The sequence below is a fragment of the Lepidochelys kempii genome, chromosome 3 (genome assembly GCF_965140285.1).
Source record: "Lepidochelys kempii isolate rLepKem1 chromosome 3, rLepKem1.hap1, whole genome shotgun sequence".
Taxonomy (NCBI): Eukaryota; Metazoa; Chordata; order Testudines; family Cheloniidae; genus Lepidochelys; species Lepidochelys kempii.
In genome coordinates this window covers 19,200,373-19,221,026 of record NC_136382.1, presented here as the reverse complement: position 1 = coordinate 19,221,026, position 20,654 = coordinate 19,200,373, and the positions used below count along the sequence as shown (strand labels likewise).

Here is a 20,654-nt window from a genome sequence, read left to right as displayed (position 1 = left end):
AAACCTCTCCAACGCATTATCAAGGATCTACAACCTATCCTGAAGGACGACCCATCACTCTCACAAATCTTGGGAGAAAGGCCAGTCCTTGCCTACAGACAGCCCCCCAACCTGAAGCAAATACTCAGCAGCAACCACACACCACACAACAGAGCCACTAACCCAGGAACCTATCCTTGCAACAAAGCCCGTTGCCAACTGTGCCCACATATCTATTCAGGGGACACCATCATAGGACCCAATCACATCAGCCACACTATCAGAGGCTCGTTCACGTGCACATCTACCAATGTGATATATGCCATCATGTGCCAGCAATGCCCCTCTGCCATGTACATTGGTCAAACTGGACAGTCTCTACGTAAAAGAATAAATGGACACAAATCAGATGTCAAGAATTATAACATTCATAAACCAGTCGGAGAACACTTCAATCTCTCTGGTCGCTCGATTTCTGATCTCAAAGTGACTATCCTTCAACAAAAAACGTTGAAAACAGACTCCAATGAGAGACTGCTGAATTGGAATTAATTTGCAAATTGGATACAATTAACTTAGGCTTGAATAGACACTGGGAGTGGCTGATTCAATATACTAAGTGAAACTATTTCCCCTTGTTTATTTCTCCCCTCCAACTGTTCCTCAGACGTTCTTGTTAACTCCTGGAAATGTGCTGGAAATGGCCCACCTTGATTATCACTTCTAAAGGTTTTCTCTCCCCCCACCCCACTCTCCTGCTGGTAATAGCTCATCTTAAGTGATCACTCTCCGTACAATGTATATTCTTTCATGGTCTGTGTGTACATATAAAATCTCCTCACTGTACTTTCCACTTTATGCATCCGATGAAGTGAGCTGTAGCTCACGAAAGTTTATGCTCAAATAAACTGGTTAGTCTCTAAGGTGCCACAAGTACTCCTTTTCTTTTTGTGAATACAGACTAACACGGCTGCTACTCTGAAACACCAAACAAAGTTATTCATCAAGAAAAAAAGAATGTAGGCTTTACTCACAAGATGGACTTTATCCTGGAAAGCAGTGACTCTGAAAAAGGCTCGGGGTCATAGTGAATAATAAGCTGAACATGATCTCCCAGTGTGATGTTATGGCCAAAAAGCATAATGCAATCCTTGGATGTACAAACAGGGGAATCAACAAATAGAGCAGGAAGCTGAGAGGTTATATTACCTCTGTATTTGGCACCGGTGTAACTGCTACTGGAATACTTAATGTCCAATTTTGGTGTCAATTCAAGAAGAATGTTGATAAACTTCAGAGTTCCAAAAAAAGCCACAAGAGTGCTTAAAGGATTAGAAAACATGCATTATAGTGAGACTCAAGGAACTCAAGCTATGTAGTTTATCAAAGAGAAGATTATGGGGTAACTAGATCACATTCCAACTGCCTAAATGGGAAGAGAATTTGGATTTCTGAGGACTCTTCAGCCTAGCAGTCAAAGCTATAACAAGTTCCAATAGCTGGAAGTTGAAGCTAGAGAAATTTAGACTAGAAATAACATGGAAATTTTTAACCGTGACGGTAATTAGCCATTGACACAACTTATCACTGGATGTGGTAGATACTCCATCACTGGAAATCTTTAAATCAAGATTGAATCTGAAAAGCAGATTGACTCCCTCAGGGAACTGATGGGCAGGATCCCCTGGGAGAATAACATGAGGGGGAAAGGAGTCCAGGAGAGCTGGCTGTATTTTAAAGAATCCTTATTGAGGTTGCAGGAACAAACCATCCCAACGTGTAGAAAGAATAGTAAATATGACAAGCAACCAGCTTGGCTTAGCAGTAAAATCTTTGCTGATCTTAAACACAAAAAAGAAGATTACAAGAAGTGGAAGATTGGACAAAAGACCAGGGAGGAGTATAAAAATATTGCTCAGGCATGTAGGAGTGAAATCAGGAAGGCCAAATCACACTTGGAGTTGCAGCTAGCAAGGGTTTCTTCAGGTATGTTAGCAACAAGAAGGAAGTCAAGGAAAATGTGGGCCCCTTACTGAATGAGGGAGGCAACCTAGTGACAGAGGATGTGAATAAAGCTAATGTATTCAGTGCTTTTTTTGCCTCTCTTCACGAACAAGGTCTGCTCCTCCACTGGGTAGCACAGCCTGTGGAGGAGGTGACCAGCCCTCTGTGGAGAAAGTAGTGGTTCAGGACTATTTAGAAAAGCTGGATGAGCACAAGCCCATGGGGCCGGATGCGCTGCATCCGAGGGTGCTAAAGGAGTTGGCGGATGTGATTGCAGAGCCATTGGCCATTATCTTTGAAAAATCATGGTGATCCAGGGAGGCCCCAGATGACTGGAAAAAGGCTAACGTAGTGCCCATCTTTAAAAAGGGGAAGGAGGAGGAGCCGGGGAACTACAGGCCAGTCAGCCTCACCTTGGTCCCTGGAAAAATCATGGAGCAGATCCTCAAGGAATCAATTCTGAAGCACTTAGAGCAGAGGAAAGTGATCAGGAACAGTCAGCATGGATTCACCAAGGGCAAGTCATGCCTGACTAACCTAATTGCCTTCACAGACCCAGTTATCTCGTCATAGGACAAGGAGAAAGCAGTAGAAGTTTTATTCCTTGACTTTAGCAAAGCTTTTGATACCGTCTCCCACAGTATTCTTACCAGCAAGTTAAAGAAGTGGATGAATGGACTATAAGGTGGATAGAAAGCTGGCTAGATCATCGGGCTCAACGAGTAGTGATAAATGGCTCCATGTCTAGCTGGCAGCCGGTATCAAACAGAGTGCCCCAAGGGTCGGTCCTCGGGCGGTTTTGTTCAATATCTTCATTAATGATCTGGAGGATGGCGTGGATTGCATTCTCAGCAAGTTTGCAGATGACACTAAACTGGGAGGGGTGGCAGATACACTGGAGGATAGGGATAGGATACAGACGGACCTAGACAAATTAGAGGATTGGGCCAAAAGAAATCTGATGAGGTTCAACAAAGACAAGTCCAGAGTCCTGCACTTAGGAAGGAAGAATCCCATGCACTGTGACAGACTAGGGACCGAGTGGCTAGGTAGCAATTCTGCAGAAATGGACAGAGGGGTTAAGGTGGATGAGAAGCTGGATATGAGTCAACAGTGTGCCCCTGTTGCCAAGAAGGCTAACGGCATTTTGGGCTGTAGGAGCATTGCCAGCAGATCGAGGGATGTGATCGTTCCCCTCTATTCGACACTGGTAAGACCTCATCTGGAGTACTGCGTCCAGTTTTGGGCCCCACACTACAAGAAGGATGTGGAAAAATTGGAAAGAGTCCAGCGGAGGGCAACAAAAATGATTAGGGACTGGAGCACATAACTTATGAGGAGAGGCTGAGGGAACTAGAATTGTTTAGTCTGCAGAAGAGAAGAATGAGGGGGGATTTGATAGCTGCTTTCAACTACCTGAAAGGGGGTTCCAAAAAGAGGCTGGATCTAGACTGTTCTCAGTGGCAGCAGATGACAGAACAAGGAGTAAACGGTCTCAAGCTGCAGTGGGGGAGTGTAGCGGGGTAGATACCCGCTCCTGCGCAGAGGGGCTTAGAACAGCCCAGGAGAAGGCTGTGGCTGGTTACAAGAGGCCTGGGCTGATTGGGGAAGGCAGCAACAGCTGGGGCCATGCCCCAATCGGGGCCCAGCTGGCCCCTATAAGAGGCTGTGAGCCAGGAGTCCAAACAGACTCTCTCTGTCTGTAGAGAGAGAAGGGCCTGGCTGCTGGGGAGCCTAACCAAGTGCCTAGAGTGGAACAGGGCTGGGGGAAGGCCAAGGGAGCCGGGGAGCTCCGGCCTAGAAACCCCCCAGGCTGTGGCCTAGTCAAAGGCCAGTTAGGTACTGGAGTTGCAGGGGGCAGCCCGCGGGTAGGCAGAGGCAGCAGGTCCAAAAAACCCCTTGCCTGTGATGAGTGGCTTATATACTGCAGTCAGCCCCAGTGAACAGGGGCTAGATAGTGACTGCAGTAGCCAAAGACTGAGGCGAGGTGGGGACAGGGGTTCCCCTGGGTGGGGAAACCCTGCAAGTGAGGGATTACTGCCAGGGGGCAGCACCCTGGCGTACAAGGGACACCAATCCGGGAGGGACATGGGGGCCTGGCGTAAGCGGGACACCAGCCTGAAGAGGGCGCTCCAAAGCTGGAAGTAGAGCTAAGTCCCAGGACACCAGCAGGAGGCACCACAGGGGTGAGTCCCACACGCTTATAGGGAGGTTTAGATTGGATATTAGGAAAAACTTTTTTTTAGGTGGGTGGTGAAGCACTGGAATGGGTTACCTATGGAGATTGTGGAATCTCCTTCCTTAGATGTTTTTAAGGTCAGGCTTAACAAAGCCCTAGCTGGGATGATTTAGTTGGGGATTTAGTTAGCTTTGAGCAGGGGGTTGGACTAGATGACCTCCTGAGGTCCCTTCCAGCCCTGATACACTATGATTCTATTGGATATTTTATAAAAAGAATATGCTCTATTTCAACAGGAATTTAGGGACATCAGACTAGATGATCACAATGGTGCCTTCTGGCCCTAGAATCTGTGAAACTATGGTTTTCTTAAGTAGCATCCATGCTAAATCTAAACTTTATTTCCTTACCTTTTGATTTTAGGGCTATTTTGACTCGCTTATTGATATTACTGAAAACGCCCTTTCTAAAGTTTAGTGTCATTGTGTTAGTTTTTGATACCTTTCCTCCCCTGCAAGATGGTAATTATATTGTGGTCACTTGGGTCTATGTTGAGAATAGCATCTACTACTATGTGCTCTAGAAGGTTGTTTCAAGAAGCATTCATTTAAAAATTAACAAAATTTCTTTTCTGCTCATTGTGACATTTGACCAGGTTATATGTGGATAGGTGAAGTCCTCATTATTGGTTTTTTTGTTAGATTTTGCTGCCTGTCTGAACTCTCTCAACATTGTGCACTCAGTATTCTTTTCTTGATCCAGAGGTATATTTGTACTCTTGCAGCTGGGATCTGAATCCATATATATCCAACTGCAGTGCTCTCCAATCAGGATATTTATCCCACCAGATCCTATGGAAACTTTTTAGATACAGCACCAACCACGCTCCACCTAATCTGTCCTTTCTGTATAGTTTATAGCCAAGTATTACATTATTCCACCATGTTCAGTAATACCTTTTATATCAATAATTTTTTCCTCTGCCAGGCATCCTAGTACACTCACTTAAGCTTTTAAGCTTCTCAAATTTTTATACAAACGTTTATATTTTTTAGTTTTGACTTTGCCTATTTTTATTTAACTACATTATCTGATATTTTGCATTACAATAAATATTTCTTAAAAGGTAAAAAACGTACCTCTTTTTCGTCTCGCTTCCTTGATTTCTTCACACATTTTATTAAACTCGGGATCCAGCTCTGCAGCAATTATGGCATGTGCTGTGTCCTTCAAGGTACAAGCTCTGTGTCTAATTATTTTATCTATTAAAAAAAGTTAATATAAGACATTAGTTTTACTTATTTTTATACACCTTCTTATATCTGTGTGTTTTTAATGTATGTTAATTATATACATATTACAACAATACATACCTTGAAATGGAAGAAAAAAACCCAGCAAATCAAACAAATATAAGAAAATAAATGAAGACAGACCACCATCACATTAGGTCTGAAAGCCAGTGCCTCTGTGGAGTATGTGTCGCACTCCAGTTCCCCTCCTCCCCTTTTCTTTTTTTTAAAATAAGTAGTTAGCATATGGATCACATGAGTTCAAAAACAATTTAACTACTGGGCAATACAGAATTTTTTTAAGGTAGAAAATTATTGCTTTGAATTGATCACTGGTAGAGTTTCTCCAACAACAAGAGGTGGGCTTCCACAATCCTAAATAGATTAATTTATGTCATAGTAGAAAGTGATGCCTAAAATTTGTCAAGCTTGGTCCACAAAAGAAAAACCTATGCAACGAAGTGTTAAGTTCTACTTCCTGTGATTTCCAAGCAGATATGCTATGGGATCACAAAGCCTGCATCACCAGGAATCCTCATCAGAGAAGCAGAAGCAGAAAAAGTACCACTGAACAATTATAAGTGGCCTTGCCTGCTTCAAGATAGTACAGAGTCCCTGAAATTAGACCAGAGAATACTGTGGTATTCTCCTATGACATAGTTCACACAGGGCCTGCTGCCACCTCAATGAACTGATCTTCCGTGACAAACAAACCAAGAAATCCGTTTGCAGAGTGGGTTACTGAAGTGAGTACTACTGGTCTATTTAGTTTAAAACACTTAAAAATCACAAGGGATTATGGAAACCTCTGTTTTATATGAAAAATCTGGAAAAGTCATTTATTCCTGAATCTGCTGTATAAAAAAACTTCCAGAATCTAGTGTCAATAATATTAAGATTTTTAGTAGTCTTCCACGTCACCCACCTGCCTTTTTGCTTCAGATTATGGTTGCCTTTTTATTTGTATAATAAACATCATATTGTAACAGACTCAAGGTTGTGCTTAACTGACTATTATGCTGATGATATTGATGTTTGCTTCTTTGGCGGCTTTAACATTATGAACTTAACTGGCAGAAAGTAAGTCTGCAGAGGATTGCTGTGTATTCAGCTGGCTCTAGGGGACATGGCACCAAGGAAATTTCACTGGCCAAATTGGAGCCCCAAGTATTAAAAGTGAAAGAATATTTCTCAAGAGATTACTCGTTTCCACTAGTTTCAAATGTAGACTAGACAGTACTCCAACATTAGTTTGCTGGAAAATGAGCAGAGATGCAATAGGTAAAACTGCACTGGGGAGAAACAGCATTGTGGGATATGTTCCACTCAGCTAAATGCTCAACACCATTTTCTATCCAGTTATTTCTTTGTTTTTAGTACAAACTAGACTGCCGATAATCCATCTTGAATTACTTTTTCTGAATGGCATAATTATTTCAACAGCAAACATTAAATACTAATGGCTAAATTATATTATCGTGAAATTAACACATTTAATCCAACTTTAAGAATCACTACAGACGCTCATTAGAAGAGCATGAGAGCGCAATTAAGGATACCAAGCAAAATACACTAAGCATTATTTACATCTTTTAAAGTAGTGATTTTTGTGGCAGAGAGAGAATTTGCTGAGTCAAAAGCCAAAGTAGAGAAAACTCATTATCCTGGTCTCTTAGGCACTATCTACACTTCTTTGGGAAGTCTCCCACCATTGCATTATCACCCTTACAATGATGAAAACAATGAAACTGTTGCTAGTGTTGACAGGACACCTATTTTTTAATTTTTGTTTTTTATTTATTTTTATTAATTACTTTTTTTACCATCATGTCACCTAGGATTAGAGGACAGTGAAAAAATCTCCTATACCTTGTCTACGCTGCTATTCTCTCCTGCTACCACTATTGGTGCTTCATAGTTGATGAGTAATGGCAGGAGGGTAGTGTAGATAGCCTTAGTGATATATGATGTGGATAAAATCATCACTGTATAGCAATAAGCTGAAAGTACTAGAAGGACTAGTAGAATCAGTCAATAGTGGAGACTAACTTCTGCAAATGGGAAATTATTAGTACATTCTAAGTACTACTGCAATATAAACATAAAAATAGTTAATTTTCTAGAGAATGAAGCAGGTTGCTGGAGCTTGACCAAAAAAAGGGTGTTAGAGCTATACTTCTGCATGCCCCTAGAATCACTTCCTACAAAACAGTCCCAAGTTCATGAATTTGGGATGCAAAGGTAACAGAGACTGTATATTAAGGATGTATTCACTTTTTGGTAGGAAAGGAGGTACGATTTTAAATTCCTTTAACTACCTTTATCATTTTTTAAGTTACTCATAGCTGCAGAAAGATTTTAAGAGCAAGCCTGGAGGTTTTTGCAAAGTATGGTTATAAAGTATTTTGTTTTATGCCCTGTTGAGTTCACACAACAGTATGAATGCATTCTTTGTTTTAAGTGGGAAAGAGTCTAAAGATGATCTAACAGCAGCAGAGATGGTTCCAAAACAACAACAAAATGTTGGCCCCAGATAAAAGCTTCTCCAAAGTCCAAGGTTTTCAAATCTAGGATTTTGATTGGGTTCTTATCTCAACACTTTAAAGTTTCAATGGTATAACTATTTTAACTAGGGGTGTGATATTCTATTCCAGAATAGTTATACCAGTAAAAGCTTCAGTGACTATGCAGTTATGCTGTCATAAAGGTAACTTATACGGGCACAGCAAGTCACATGCTCCACAGAGACTTGTAACAACTACAGAGAGGATATGAGAAAAGAAGGGTTGTTTACCTTATAGTAACTGTTCTTTGAGATGTTCTAAGCATGTGGATACTGCACATTGTGCTCTGGTGCCCCTGCACAGTTTGGAAGATTGATAGTGCCCAACAAGGGTCACACATGTATCCTTCATGCCTTCATGCTCCCTTCTAAGGGCATAAGGGTGAACCAATGCCACCCAGCATCCCATGAAGAATCCCTGAGCTGCGAGGATGGAGGGATTGTGGGATCCACATACACAGACAGTAATGGGTGCAGTAAACACACTGAAATTGCAGACAGGTGGTTACTACTGACAGACATTTTGTGAAAACTCGAGGTGCAGCTTAGAGGCCAAACGGGAGGACCCTGAACTAATAGTGGTCATCCATCATCAGAAAGCAAAGAAACTTCTTGTTCAATGGAAGTATTGGCACATGAAAATATGTGCCAGGCAAGTTAAGGGTACTGAACCAGTACGTGTCATCTAAAGAGGGTATGGTGGATGCAAGAGTCACCAGGTGAAATTTGACACTGGTTATCTGAGGAGCCTGAGATTTAGTATGGGTCACCAGCTCCTTTCTTCTTTAGTACAAGAAAATAAGGGGAATAAAATCCTCTCTCTCTGACGGCTAACAGTTGAGGCTCTATCACACCCAGTTCCAGTAGAGAATGTATTTCTTGGTGCATGAGACTCATGTGACATAATTTCTTGAAAAGAGATGGGGGAAGGTACGAAATTGGAGGGTATGTCCCTCTTGGATTACCTACAAGACCCAACAGTCTGATGTTATTGCAGTCCAGACATCCGCGAAGAGAGGCAGGAACCAAAACAGGAAGAGGGGCAAGAGAGAGGGATACAGATCCACATTGTTCTGTGCCATATACCCAACCAAAGCATCAAAATTATTGCTTCTGTGACTGAGATGGTTGGATAGTAGATGACAAGGCTGTTTTTCTCTTTTGGAACCTCTCTCTTTTTCTGAACTGGCTTGATTGTTTCTGATGGTTAAAAAGATGCAGTAGTTGATTAACATTTCTGCCTAGAAGAGAACTGGGATTTATAATACTTTTTTCTAAAATTTGGGATGTAAAGGCCCAAAGATCCGAGCATGGTCCAAGAATCCTTGGAGTGCAACTTTGTGTCTGTCTTTGGACTGAACATGTCCTTCCCATTAAACGTCAAGTCTTGCACTGTAGTCTGCACTTCCTTAGAGAGTCTTGACACAGATAAACCATATGACCAAAGCTAGAGCGGACCATTGTGGGTCTAAACCCTTGAGCTTAGCCTGTTTGTAAGTATCTTGATCGAATGCTTATAAATATTTTGTTACTGTTTGGATTAGTAAATTGCTTATAATGTAGACTTTTTAGGAATGTACATAGCTATTGTATAAGTACCATTTGGTCTTTAGATTTAATAAGGAACTTATGGTTAAATTAGTGTAGTTGTAATACCCTGCATAAATAGTCATTCCAACACTGCATCAGAAGTGAATAGAAATATTCAGATCCCTAAGGGGAGAACTGGTATTTTCATTCACCCTTCTGAGATTGCTATGAGATTGTGGGTTGTCATAAATATAAAGGGAAGGGTAAACCCCTTTGAAATCCCTCCTGGCCAGGGGAAAGCTCCTCTCACCTGTAAAGGGTTAAGAAGCTAAAGGTAACCTCGCTGGCACCTGACCAAAATGACCAATGAGGAGACAAGATACTTTCAAAAGCTGGGAGGAGGGAGAGAAACAAAGGATCTGTGTCTGTCTGTATGCTGGGTCTTTGCCGGGGATAGACCAGGAATGGAGTCTTAGAACTTTTAGTAAGTAATCTAGCTAGGTATGTGTTAGATTATGATTTCTTTAAATGGCTGAGAAAAGAATTGTGCTGAATAGAATAACTATTTCTGTCTGTGTATCTTTTTTGTAACTTAAGGTTTTGCCTAGAGGGGTTCTCTATGTTTTTGAATCTAATTACCCTGTAAGATATCTACCATCCTGATTTTACAGGGGGGATTTCTTTATTTCTATTTACTTCTATTTTTTATTAAAAGTCTTCTTGTAAAAAACTGAATGCTTTTTCATTGTTCTCAGATCCAAGGGTTTGGGTCTGTGGTCACCTATGCAAATTGGTGAGGCTTTTTATCCAACATTTCCCAGGAAAGGGGGGGTGCAAGTGTTGGGAGGATTGTTCATTGTTCTTAAGATCCAAGGGTCTGGGTCTGTAGTCACCTAGGCAAATTGGTGAGGCTTTTTACCAAACCTTGTCCAGGAAGTGGGGTGCAAGGTTTTAGGAAGTATTTTGGGGGGGAAGGACGCGTCCAAACGGCTCTTCCCCAGTAACCAGTATTAGTTTGGTGGTGGTAGCGGCCAGTCCAAGGACAACGGGTGGAATATTTTGTACCTTGGGGAAGTTTTGACCTAAGCTGGTAAAGATAAGCTTAGGAGGTTTTTCATGCAGGTCCCCACATCTGTACCCTAGAGTTCAGAGTGGGGGAGGAACCTTGACATGGGTGATGGCCCACAAATACTCCACTGGCTGGAGGATTCTCTTATCAATTGGGAGGACTATTCTGCTCTGTACAGCTGGTTGCAGGATATGAAATAGCTTGTATGTTTTCTCATGTACCAGGTCCAAGGAAGCTTCCAGAGCCTCTTCTACTCTCCTAAAATAATGGATGATTTTAAGATGAATCAAGAGCTTTTAAAGAATGTAGGAGATCATGGTTTTGTCCAGTGAAGATTATGAGAAAACTTAGAGTACAGAAGTGTCATCCTGCACTCCTCCATCCTCCTCTTCAGAGACAGGCTGTTGAAACTTCACAGCCACTTGAGGTACAGGGGAAGGAACAAGTCCCTGAGGGCTTTTCCGACACAATTAAAATGCAGGTTCCTTCAGAGAAGCTGAATGATGGCTTGGGGTTCTTCAGTGTTGAGGCCAGCCAGGCCTGTATGGCCAAGGCTAGAATCCATACAGGTAGGGCACATTAGCCCAAGAACCCCAGAGTTACGAACTGATCAGTCAACCATATACCTCATTTCGAACCGGAAGTACACAATCAGGCAGCAGCAGAGACAAAAAAAAGGGGGGGGGGGCAAGGGGGGGAAACGGGGACGCAAATACAGTACAGTACTGTGTTAAATGTAAACTACTAAAAAATAAAGGGAAAACACATTTTTTCTTTTGCATAGTAAAGCTTCAAAAGCAGTACTAAATCAATGTTCAATTGTAAACTTTTGAAAGAACAACCATAATGTTTTGTTCATAGTTACTAACATTTCAGCGTTAGGAACAACCCCCATTCCTGAGGTGTTCGTAACTCTGAGGTGCTACTGTACTCCCTTTCTCTTGAAGGAGTCGGTGAAGGTGACTGAGGTTCCAGAAACTGCTGCTTGCTAGATGCCTGAGAAGGTGAAAAATCCTCCAAGAAGGGAGCTGAGCTGGAAGGTGCCACCATCCATTATAGAGAAGATGGCTTTGTATGACTCTGAACTTGGGAACCCAGCAATATATCTTTAAATGACAGACATTCTGGGCTGTTCTGGTGGAGACTGATCTAGCCAACAAAGGAGAATATTCTAATAAATGAGTCCCAGTTCAAGAGTCACTCTTATGTCAGATGTGTCCCTAAAAGAGAAAGCCAAAAACATTCCTTGTATCATGTGCGTGGAGGGTGTTGAGCTTGGTATCATAGGTAGTATTCACTCCTCATCAGGGTTGATAATCTCGGTACCATAGGAGTTGACCTCGTAGTCTTAGATGTCCTCTGACCTGGTGCCAAAGAGTTAGAGTACAGTCACCGCCATACCGGAGCTTTGGCACATGTCAGGGTATGATGTAGCTTCAATACCAAGTGACCTCATGACAAAGATTACTTTAGGGACATCTTTAAATGCAAAGCCAGTGTGAAGACTGGACTCTCCAGTGCTGCATTCATTCTCAGTGCCAGTTTGCCTGTTGCCACCTTAAGTGGATTCCTCTGTATCTGTAATTCCACCTTCCTGTTGCATGGAACTAAGGAATGGGATAGAGGCCTAGAAGTGGTCTGGAAGAATGGTTTTTACATCCATGGCAGGAGGGGTGTCTGACCTCTTCACCTGCCAAGTTTCAGAGCTCTTGTGAGAAGAAAGATGCTTCTTAGGGGGTACAGAGCTCAGAGTTATCTCCCTCATCTCCAAGGCACTTTCAGGCTGGATCTTCAGCATCAACACTAAAAATCCTGCAGCTGTGGCATGTCAAAGTCCAACTGTAATCTCACAGACTTCTCCATTAGAAAGAGTCTTAGTATGTACTCTGAAGATTTTTGAGTGCACTTCCTCAAGGCCCAGCAAATGGCACACTTTAAAGGAATCTGTTTCTCACCTAAACAAAACAAACAAGCATTGTGTCTATCCATGAGGGGATTTATCTTCCAACATGATGGACATGACTTGAAGCCTAGCGAATGATGTTCCTGCATAAAGGCCCTTGACAGTAATGTAACAGTTCATGGGCTAATTAACAGTACTAACCTAATTTTTTTTTCCAATGTGCGAACACAATTCTAAATAACTATCCTAAATAATAAAAGAAAAATATTCACAAAGAAAACAAACACCAACAGAGCTATCTATGCTAAGATAGGACACTGAATTGTTCCGACTCTCAGCAGGGGGGCTATTAGAAGACACTGAGTAGCGAGCAGGGACACGATGTACTTTATATCCACGGAAGGGAGTGGAGAGGTGTGAAGGGTGCATGAGCAACTCTTGGTGGACTCTCCTGATAAAAACATTTGACTCCTGTCCAGAAGGCATCTGTGCACCATGAGTGGGATCCACATGCACAGGAACTCATAGAAAAACTATCAGTTTGGAATTCCTACCCAAAACTGGAAACATGGAATAGTTAAATCTGCTTCTGAACTATTAAACCATCAAGTGTTCCCATTTAACTACTGGAGAGTACAGTTGAATAACATGGGAAGTCCCAACACTGTCTCAAGAAAAGAAAAATAGCAGCTATACAGTTCTATTTTACATGAAGTATAGTGTGACCAGCAACCTTCTAAGGGAATGCTCTGACTAGAGGAGTTAGCTCTTGGAACAGACAATGACCAATATAAATTAATGAACAAGTTCTTGAACAAACAGTAAGGTATCTCACAAAAGGGAGAACCTCTGAAATAACGCTAATGGATGTTATGTAACCTTAGGGGTGCTTGGTATGGAGCACTAATCTTAAATGGAAAGTTGTCACCCAAGGAAAATGAATGGATAAAAACAGAATCAAGCCAGATGTAAAAGCAGCTTCTCCCCCTATAGTAGAGGGACGTGGTTATTGCCTCCGTTTCCCTCTTGGTTTCCTTCTGCTCTGTAGTTTTCAAGCAGTTCTGGTGAGTTGAAGTGACTTGGCCTGCCAATTAGGTCATAAGTACTGTCCCCTTCCTCATATAACTAAAACGTCAACAAAACTGTCTCCCACCCTACTTCATGTTGGACCATAGCCCTTCCCCCATGCATGATTATTTCAGCTCTTTGCCAGACACAACAGTCCCTTCAGCCCTGATGTCAAAGGGGTTGGAGAAGGGGGCATTCCTCCTGCCCTGGACTCTCCCACCGTTGCACTATATTCAGTCCTGAACCCACCTGACCTCAGTCATAAGGGTCACAGTCATCTGAACCCCCATACTACAATTCCCAGGACCTCCGCAGATTACGTTTCCGAATACTGAAGCGCTGAGCCTCCAGTGACACTTGGGCTGGTGGTGCCTCGTTTTGAAGGGGCCAACACATTCTGTTAAATTGCAACTATTCCTAGGGAATGAAATGAGATTAAGTACATTAAATCTGACCCTACAGTATCCGATTTTTGCCATTAGGAACAACTCCTACCTATTAACTGGTTATGCAATTATCCAAGTCTCCACAGTCCCAAATACTGTATGCAAGCTGTACATGGAAATTCCAGGAAATTACTTCAGCTCAAAATCCAACTGGCCTAAGTAGTAAGTGCACTGTTGATGCATATAAGATTTGTATCCTAGGTTCCAATTTTTCCAAGGAACAGCACTGAATGATTAATTTCAATCAAACCAGCTAGACAGAATCTTCATCAGTAACAAAGATCCTGGAGTAATGCCTTACATTTGAATAGCAGCACCTTCTGGTTTGCAATTTGCATTTGTAAGGAGGAGGCTGAATACATTTTCCTGCCCAGGAGATCCAAATTCTTTGTCCTTGGGAGTGGACTTGTACCTCCCTTGATGTGACCTCTCATGGGCTACTGTCATGACAAGCAACTTAGGGGCAGGATGCAAATAAAAACACTTGAATCCCTACATAAATACATAATGATTGTTCATATGCTTCCTCATAGATGTCAAAGATGTTGGGGTGTTCCACAAAGCCTCAGCACGTTCCAATAGTGCATTGTTAACAGGGAGAACTACTTCTCCCAAGGTTCTAGGAATAAAATATCCACTAACTTGTGAGTGTTTCCCTAAGGCCAATGCCAATCATCTAAGGAGGTCCTCCTGTGCCCAAAAGTGTTCAGCACTGGAGAGGAAGCATCTGCTACCATTCTGTCATCTGGTGATGACAAAGATGAAGGAAGAGAGGCCACTGGCCTCCCTGGGTGCAGTACCAGACCCTGCAAGGGTTCTGAGGTAGTGTCCTCCATCTGAATCTGCAATGTAGGTGGCTGGGGAGGTGATGCCATGGATGGGTTGGGTGCTCTTGCCCAGAAGTGGGTTGAAGGTCAGGACCTTAAGAAATAAGGAACATCCTATGGATTCCCAGGCCACTGTGGATAGGGATAAGGCATTAGTGGCCAGTAGGCACTGGGCAAGAGCTCCTGTCTCTGCTGCGGGGACAGTCGTGGTCAGGATGAGAAAGGGGTTCTCAACTGCCTTTTAGACTGGGAGGGAGGACGTCAAGCTCGACTATAATGAATCCCCAAAATCATCCAGAGATAATGGCGGAGCAACCCCAGCAGAGCAAGACAGAGTCCAGCCTCATCAGAGGTCCAATGTGCTGGTTGCATCAGTCCCAAGGTTGACAGAAGTTGGTGACCTGAAGGACTGGCAAGGTGTCAAGGTTCCTTCCCCACTCCGAACGCTAGGGTACAGTTGTGGGGACCTGCATGAAAAACCTCCTAAGCTTATCTTTACCAGCTTAGGTCAAAACTTCCCCAAGGTACAAAATATTCCACCCTTTGTCCTTGGATTGGCCGCTACCACCACCAAACTAATACTGGTTACTGGGGAAGAGCTGTTTGGATACGTCTTTCCCCCAAAAATACTTCCCAAAACCTTGCACCCCACTTCCTGGACAAGGTTTGGTAAAAAGCCTCACCAATTTGCCTAGGTGACTACAGACCCAGACCCTTGGATCTTAAGAACAATGAACAATCCTCCCAACACTTGCACCCCCCCTTTCCTGGGAAATGCTGGATAAAAAGCCTCACCAATTTGCATAGGTGACCACAGACCCAAACCCTTGAACGATGAAAAAACATTCAGTTTTCTTACAAGACAACTTTTAATAGAAATAGAAGTAAATAGAAGTAAAGAAATCACCTCTGTAAAATCAGGATAGTAGATACCTTACAAGGTAATTAGATTCAAAACAGAGAATCCCTCTAGGCAAAACCTTAAGTTACAAAAAAGATACACAGACAGAAATAGTTATTCTATTCAGCACAATTCTTTTCTCAGCCATTTAAAGAAATCATAATCTAACACATACCTAGCTAGATTACTTACTAAAAGTTCTAAGACTCCATTCCTGTTGTGTCCCTGGCAAGAGCAGCCTACAGACAGACCCAGACCCTTTGTTTCTCTCCCTCCTCCCAGCTTTTGAAAGTATCTTGTCTCCTCATTGGTCATTTTGGTCAGATGCCAGTGAGGTTACCTTTAGCTTCTTAACCCTTTACAGGTGAGAGGAGCTTTCCCCTGGCCAGGAGGGATTTTAAAGGGGTTTACCCTTCCCTTTATATTTATGACACAAGGGCAATGCACTCTCATTTGGTACCAATGCCAAAAGAGGCACAGACACCGGCGTCGGTACTGATACCAATGACACAGTCTACACTATGACTATTATTGGTGCCAAAGATGACTGCTGTGCTAACAAATCCCTCAGCACTGGTACCAGTGCCAGCCTCAATTACGTACTCAACGTGATATGCAGTGTTGACGGTGGTGCTGGTCGCGGAGACACCAGTGTAATTAACCTACACAGTGCCATCGTTGTTGATAAAGTCGCAGCACTTGAATATTCCCAGACAATTGGAGAATGAGGATCCAAAAGGCAACGCACATCTGACATTGCCTGATGTGCCAGGGGACTGGACACTGGTACCAGATTCAGCAGACATCCCATGGACAGAGCCAGAGTCGACAGGACAGCCCCAAATTAATGTTGCCTCAGTATTAGAGAGCAGGTAGAAGGCCCAGTTCCATCATGTGTACCTGAGGAGTCAAGGTGCCAGTCTGCACAGATTCTGGCAGAGGAGGACTCTCTCCAAGGTCTGGAGTGGCTACTGTCTGTTTTATAGGTCCTTTTCTCAGAGGCCCAAGGAAGGTGAATGATCCCTCTTCCTCTAGAGGAGGCCTCAGAGTCTAACAGAGGAACATCGTCTTGTTATGGTTATGATGGTGGCTGAGGAGCCAATACTGTGTTTGGTGCCAACCAGGACTCATGGCATGCTGCATCAGGTGCTGCTTGAGCCTCAAGTCCCCTGCCACCTGCATTCTTAAATGATTTGCAAATAAAGTACTTTTCCTTAATGTGCCCCTCTCTAAACACTACACATGAGGATCACTATTAGGAACAGTCACCCCACACGCCAGACAGAGCTTAAATCCTGGTGAAGACATTCCAGCTGAGAAAAAAAAATAGCTACTCAGCCTAACTTTGCTAACTAAGGCACTACTAGATAACTAACTATTGTGACTATTTACAACAAAATTTCAGAAGAATGAAATACAAAATCAGGGTGAAGAAACACCACACTGAAACTCCAACTCTAGCCATGGGCAGTGAGAAGGAATTGGGGTGGGGGGGAAGGGAGGTTCAGAGCAGCAGTGCCCTTAATAGTAATGTGACAGGCCATAAAGAAAGGGCACAAGTACTGCCCCATGGTTACTGTTAGGCAAACTTTTCTGGCTTTGGTGCGCTGGGCACATGCATACCTGAGTGGAACATATCTGCAACCACTCAAAGAACTATTTCTTCTTTTGTCTCATGGTATTTAATGAAAACCTTTTAATTCACTGTTTTCATTTGATGATAGGGTCAGTTTTCCATTCATCATACTGTACTAACTAATGCTTTAAAGGGGCATTTTCTTTTTCATTTTAAAACCTGACTTGAGCTTTTGGAAGCTGTCAGATCAAACGCTTATTTAGCAACATACATCTTCCCAATGCACAATAATGCATCTTTTACAACAAATACAGAGGATGACATTTCCCATATCCGCAGGTGGACAGCCTTCACACTAACGTCCTCTTTTTTGTAGTTTTTTTTTTTTTTTTAAATTGGAAACAGCCACATGATAAACTGCCACTTAAATACATTTGCAAGACAATTCTTCCCTAATCAACTAAAACAGACCTCTTTGTTTGGGATTAGTCCTGCTCCTTCCTCCAGCCCCAGTGGTGAGTTCTTAATTTAGTGGATGAATTTGGTAGGAAGGATCATAGCTGGAGGCAAATGCATAGCACCGCAAGGTGCTGTGCAGGATTCTCCATATAACTCTGCCAAATTATGTGATGGTTTTATTATGTGGACAGATGTCCCCTGAAGACCAAGAAGCAACTACCAAATTCATTTTCACTTAGGACCTACTCAGGATTGGAACCCAATTTACCAGAAGTGAATGTTAAGTGCTTTAGCCCTACTTTGCTTACTAGTTCCTGCACACTCACTCCACCACATAGTTCCTAGAATGCTTCACGTATATTCTAACTGTCCACTTAAGAGTCTCAAGACTATTAAAAGCATTGACCTTCAAGGAACAAAATCACTTGTTTAGCTAATTTATAACACAGTATGAAGTTTGCTTAGATGCCTGAATAATAATCATACACATGATTAAACAACTATTTTTCAAGTTTAGGTAGGCCAAAACTAAATATTGCCTTACCTCCAGGGTCTTTGTCTGGATTATATTCCAATGCATTGCTACAGATGAGATCAATATCTGTTAGGAAATCCTTGGCAGTCAAATAGTTGTGTTTATCAATTTTGGTTATTACTGTTGACAGGTCCATTGGTTCTTTGATAACTTCAAGATAATCTGAAACCTACAATCAAACAGCATACTGAAGTGACACAGGGCCTTATGCATTTCATCGGCACACTTTCCCACATTATACACATATTCATGCAGCATACTTAGCACTAATTAAGAAATGTGCCAGCTCAACATTTTGATCATTCTCATTTTCAATACATCTTTAATTCAAACATTTTAAACAAAGAAATTGAAATTATAGTGCTGGTGTTAGACTGCTAAAGTTATAGTTCCTTCAGAGATTCACTGATACATCTGATTTTCAGAGCAAACTAAATTGGTGCTGCAATTAAAGCCTCTTTTTATTATATACACTGAAGATATTTTAACATTGTCCTGAACTTTAAAAATAGTGGGCCTACCCCCACAGAAAGGAGAACTGTGAAACTGTTTCTCCATTTTGTAGGTAAGCCTTTTTTGTTATTTAGGTCGTCAAATCATTAACCTTTAAAAATAATTTTCTGCAAAACATTTGCAATAATAATCTGTAGGAACACCAAATCTAAATTTCGCCACTATAAGTATTATATGGACTTTGTAGCAGGGCATTCTCAGAAGGCCCCTTGTCAGTGGAATTCACTGCCTTCTATGGTGTACCTCATCATGGGTTCAGCAGCCCTCCAGGTAGAGTGAAAGGTATTTAACTGAATTAATTGTATGATGAGGGGTTAACTCTTGGCAACAGAAGACCCCAACAGAGCTATACATATCTCAGTGAGCTACAGTTAGTATGTATTTATTATTTATTCTTTGCTCTGATTAAAACAAAGTATGCTTCTGCATGAGTGCTTCAATGTAATTAAGATTACAATCAATTTCACATGTAGGTAGGCCTGAGAGTTTGTGTAGTCCTGAATATTTTAAAATCACCCATATATTAAGGTGATGGTTGCCAAAAAAATGAAATACATTTCGATCAAACTGTAATGGCTCCAGAGGAAGAATTTTTGATTAACCAGGTAAACGTGAATTTTTAGAAATTGTAACAAAAAATATATCAACATAAATCTTAGATTAAGACCATACATCAACATCATATATAATACCTAGCTACTGGCTAAATGCTTAAATGTATATTTAAAGTGCATTTTCTATTCTAAACAGGCAGTGAAAATGGCATCCCAAGATGTAAACTGTCCAGTTTACAAGCAGAATGATATTTTTCTAAATATTACTGTTAATTCATCCTGTTAATTCATCCTAGGATCTAAAAGTCAACCTGTATTTTTTCTAGCAAGTGTATCACCACTAGTAATAGAATCTTCATGTGAAACTGCAAAATTTATATAGCAGATCAGTTAAATAAGAAAGGGAGGTCTTCTGGTTAAGGCATTAGGGACTGGGACTTGAGAGATCTGTGACAGTGCTAGGAATTAATCCCAGATTTTGCATAACCCTTTGGCAAATCACTAAATCTCATCTGTGTCAGTTCCCCATCTATAAAATGAAGATGGCAATATTCCTTCTGCATAGTTGAAAAGAATTGTTCATAGTCCTTTAACATAAACAAGTTAAGTCACAAATAACGTTCAAATATTGAATCTGGCTTGAAGCTGGAGGAGGACTGGATGGGGCCTCACATAATGCTTGTTAACTCTGCATGTAAGTTAAAGTGCAGCTCTGCTGTAAAAAATTACACTAAAAATGACATTGCAGGGTCCCATTTTTATGGTCTCTCAATGACTTACAGAACAAATGTTCCAACTGGAAGTAGAAAAGTGTTTTTTTCTTACTGCCATCCCTACAAAGTTAGTATTCTATCTGAAAGCCAAGCTACGCTCTTTCCTTTTCACACACCAGCACAGTAATAGACTTGCAGGCCAAATGATGCCCTCAGTTACAACTGCAACCCCACTGTCTTCCAATTATGTCTTTCAATGGGTCTTCACATTCATAAATAACTGGAACTTATAGATTCATAGATTCTAAGGTCAAAAGGGACTATTACAATCATTTAATCTGATCTTCTGTGTAACACAAACTACAGAACTTCCCTGAATAATCCCTAGAACATAGCTTTCGGAGAAATATGCAATCTTAGTAAACATTTCTGTTACTCTTCAATAAAGAACAGAACACAATTCACTTTTTCATCACAATGTTGGCTCTACAGGAATAAAAAACAGTAAAAGCTAGTTTTTGGTAACTAAAGAAAGCAAATACA

General features: G+C 41.7%; 1 protein-coding gene across 7 annotated transcripts in view; it reads right to left on the bottom strand.

The window, feature by feature from the left end:
* Nucleotides 1-20,654, bottom strand: part of ATAD2B (ATPase family AAA domain containing 2B) — a 177,561-nt gene that overhangs the window by 44,202 nt on the left and 112,705 nt on the right. For all 7 annotated transcript variants that reach the window (XM_078852056.1, XM_073335846.2, XM_078852053.1 and 4 more), the window contains 2 exons: nucleotides 18,341-18,500; nucleotides 5,302-5,424 (listed from right to left, as the gene is read on the bottom strand). In XM_078852056.1, coding sequence (XP_078708182.1) covers nucleotides 5,302-5,424; nucleotides 18,341-18,500 — 283 coding nt within the window. The remainder of the gene's footprint in view (nucleotides 1-5,301; nucleotides 5,425-18,340; nucleotides 18,501-20,654) is intronic.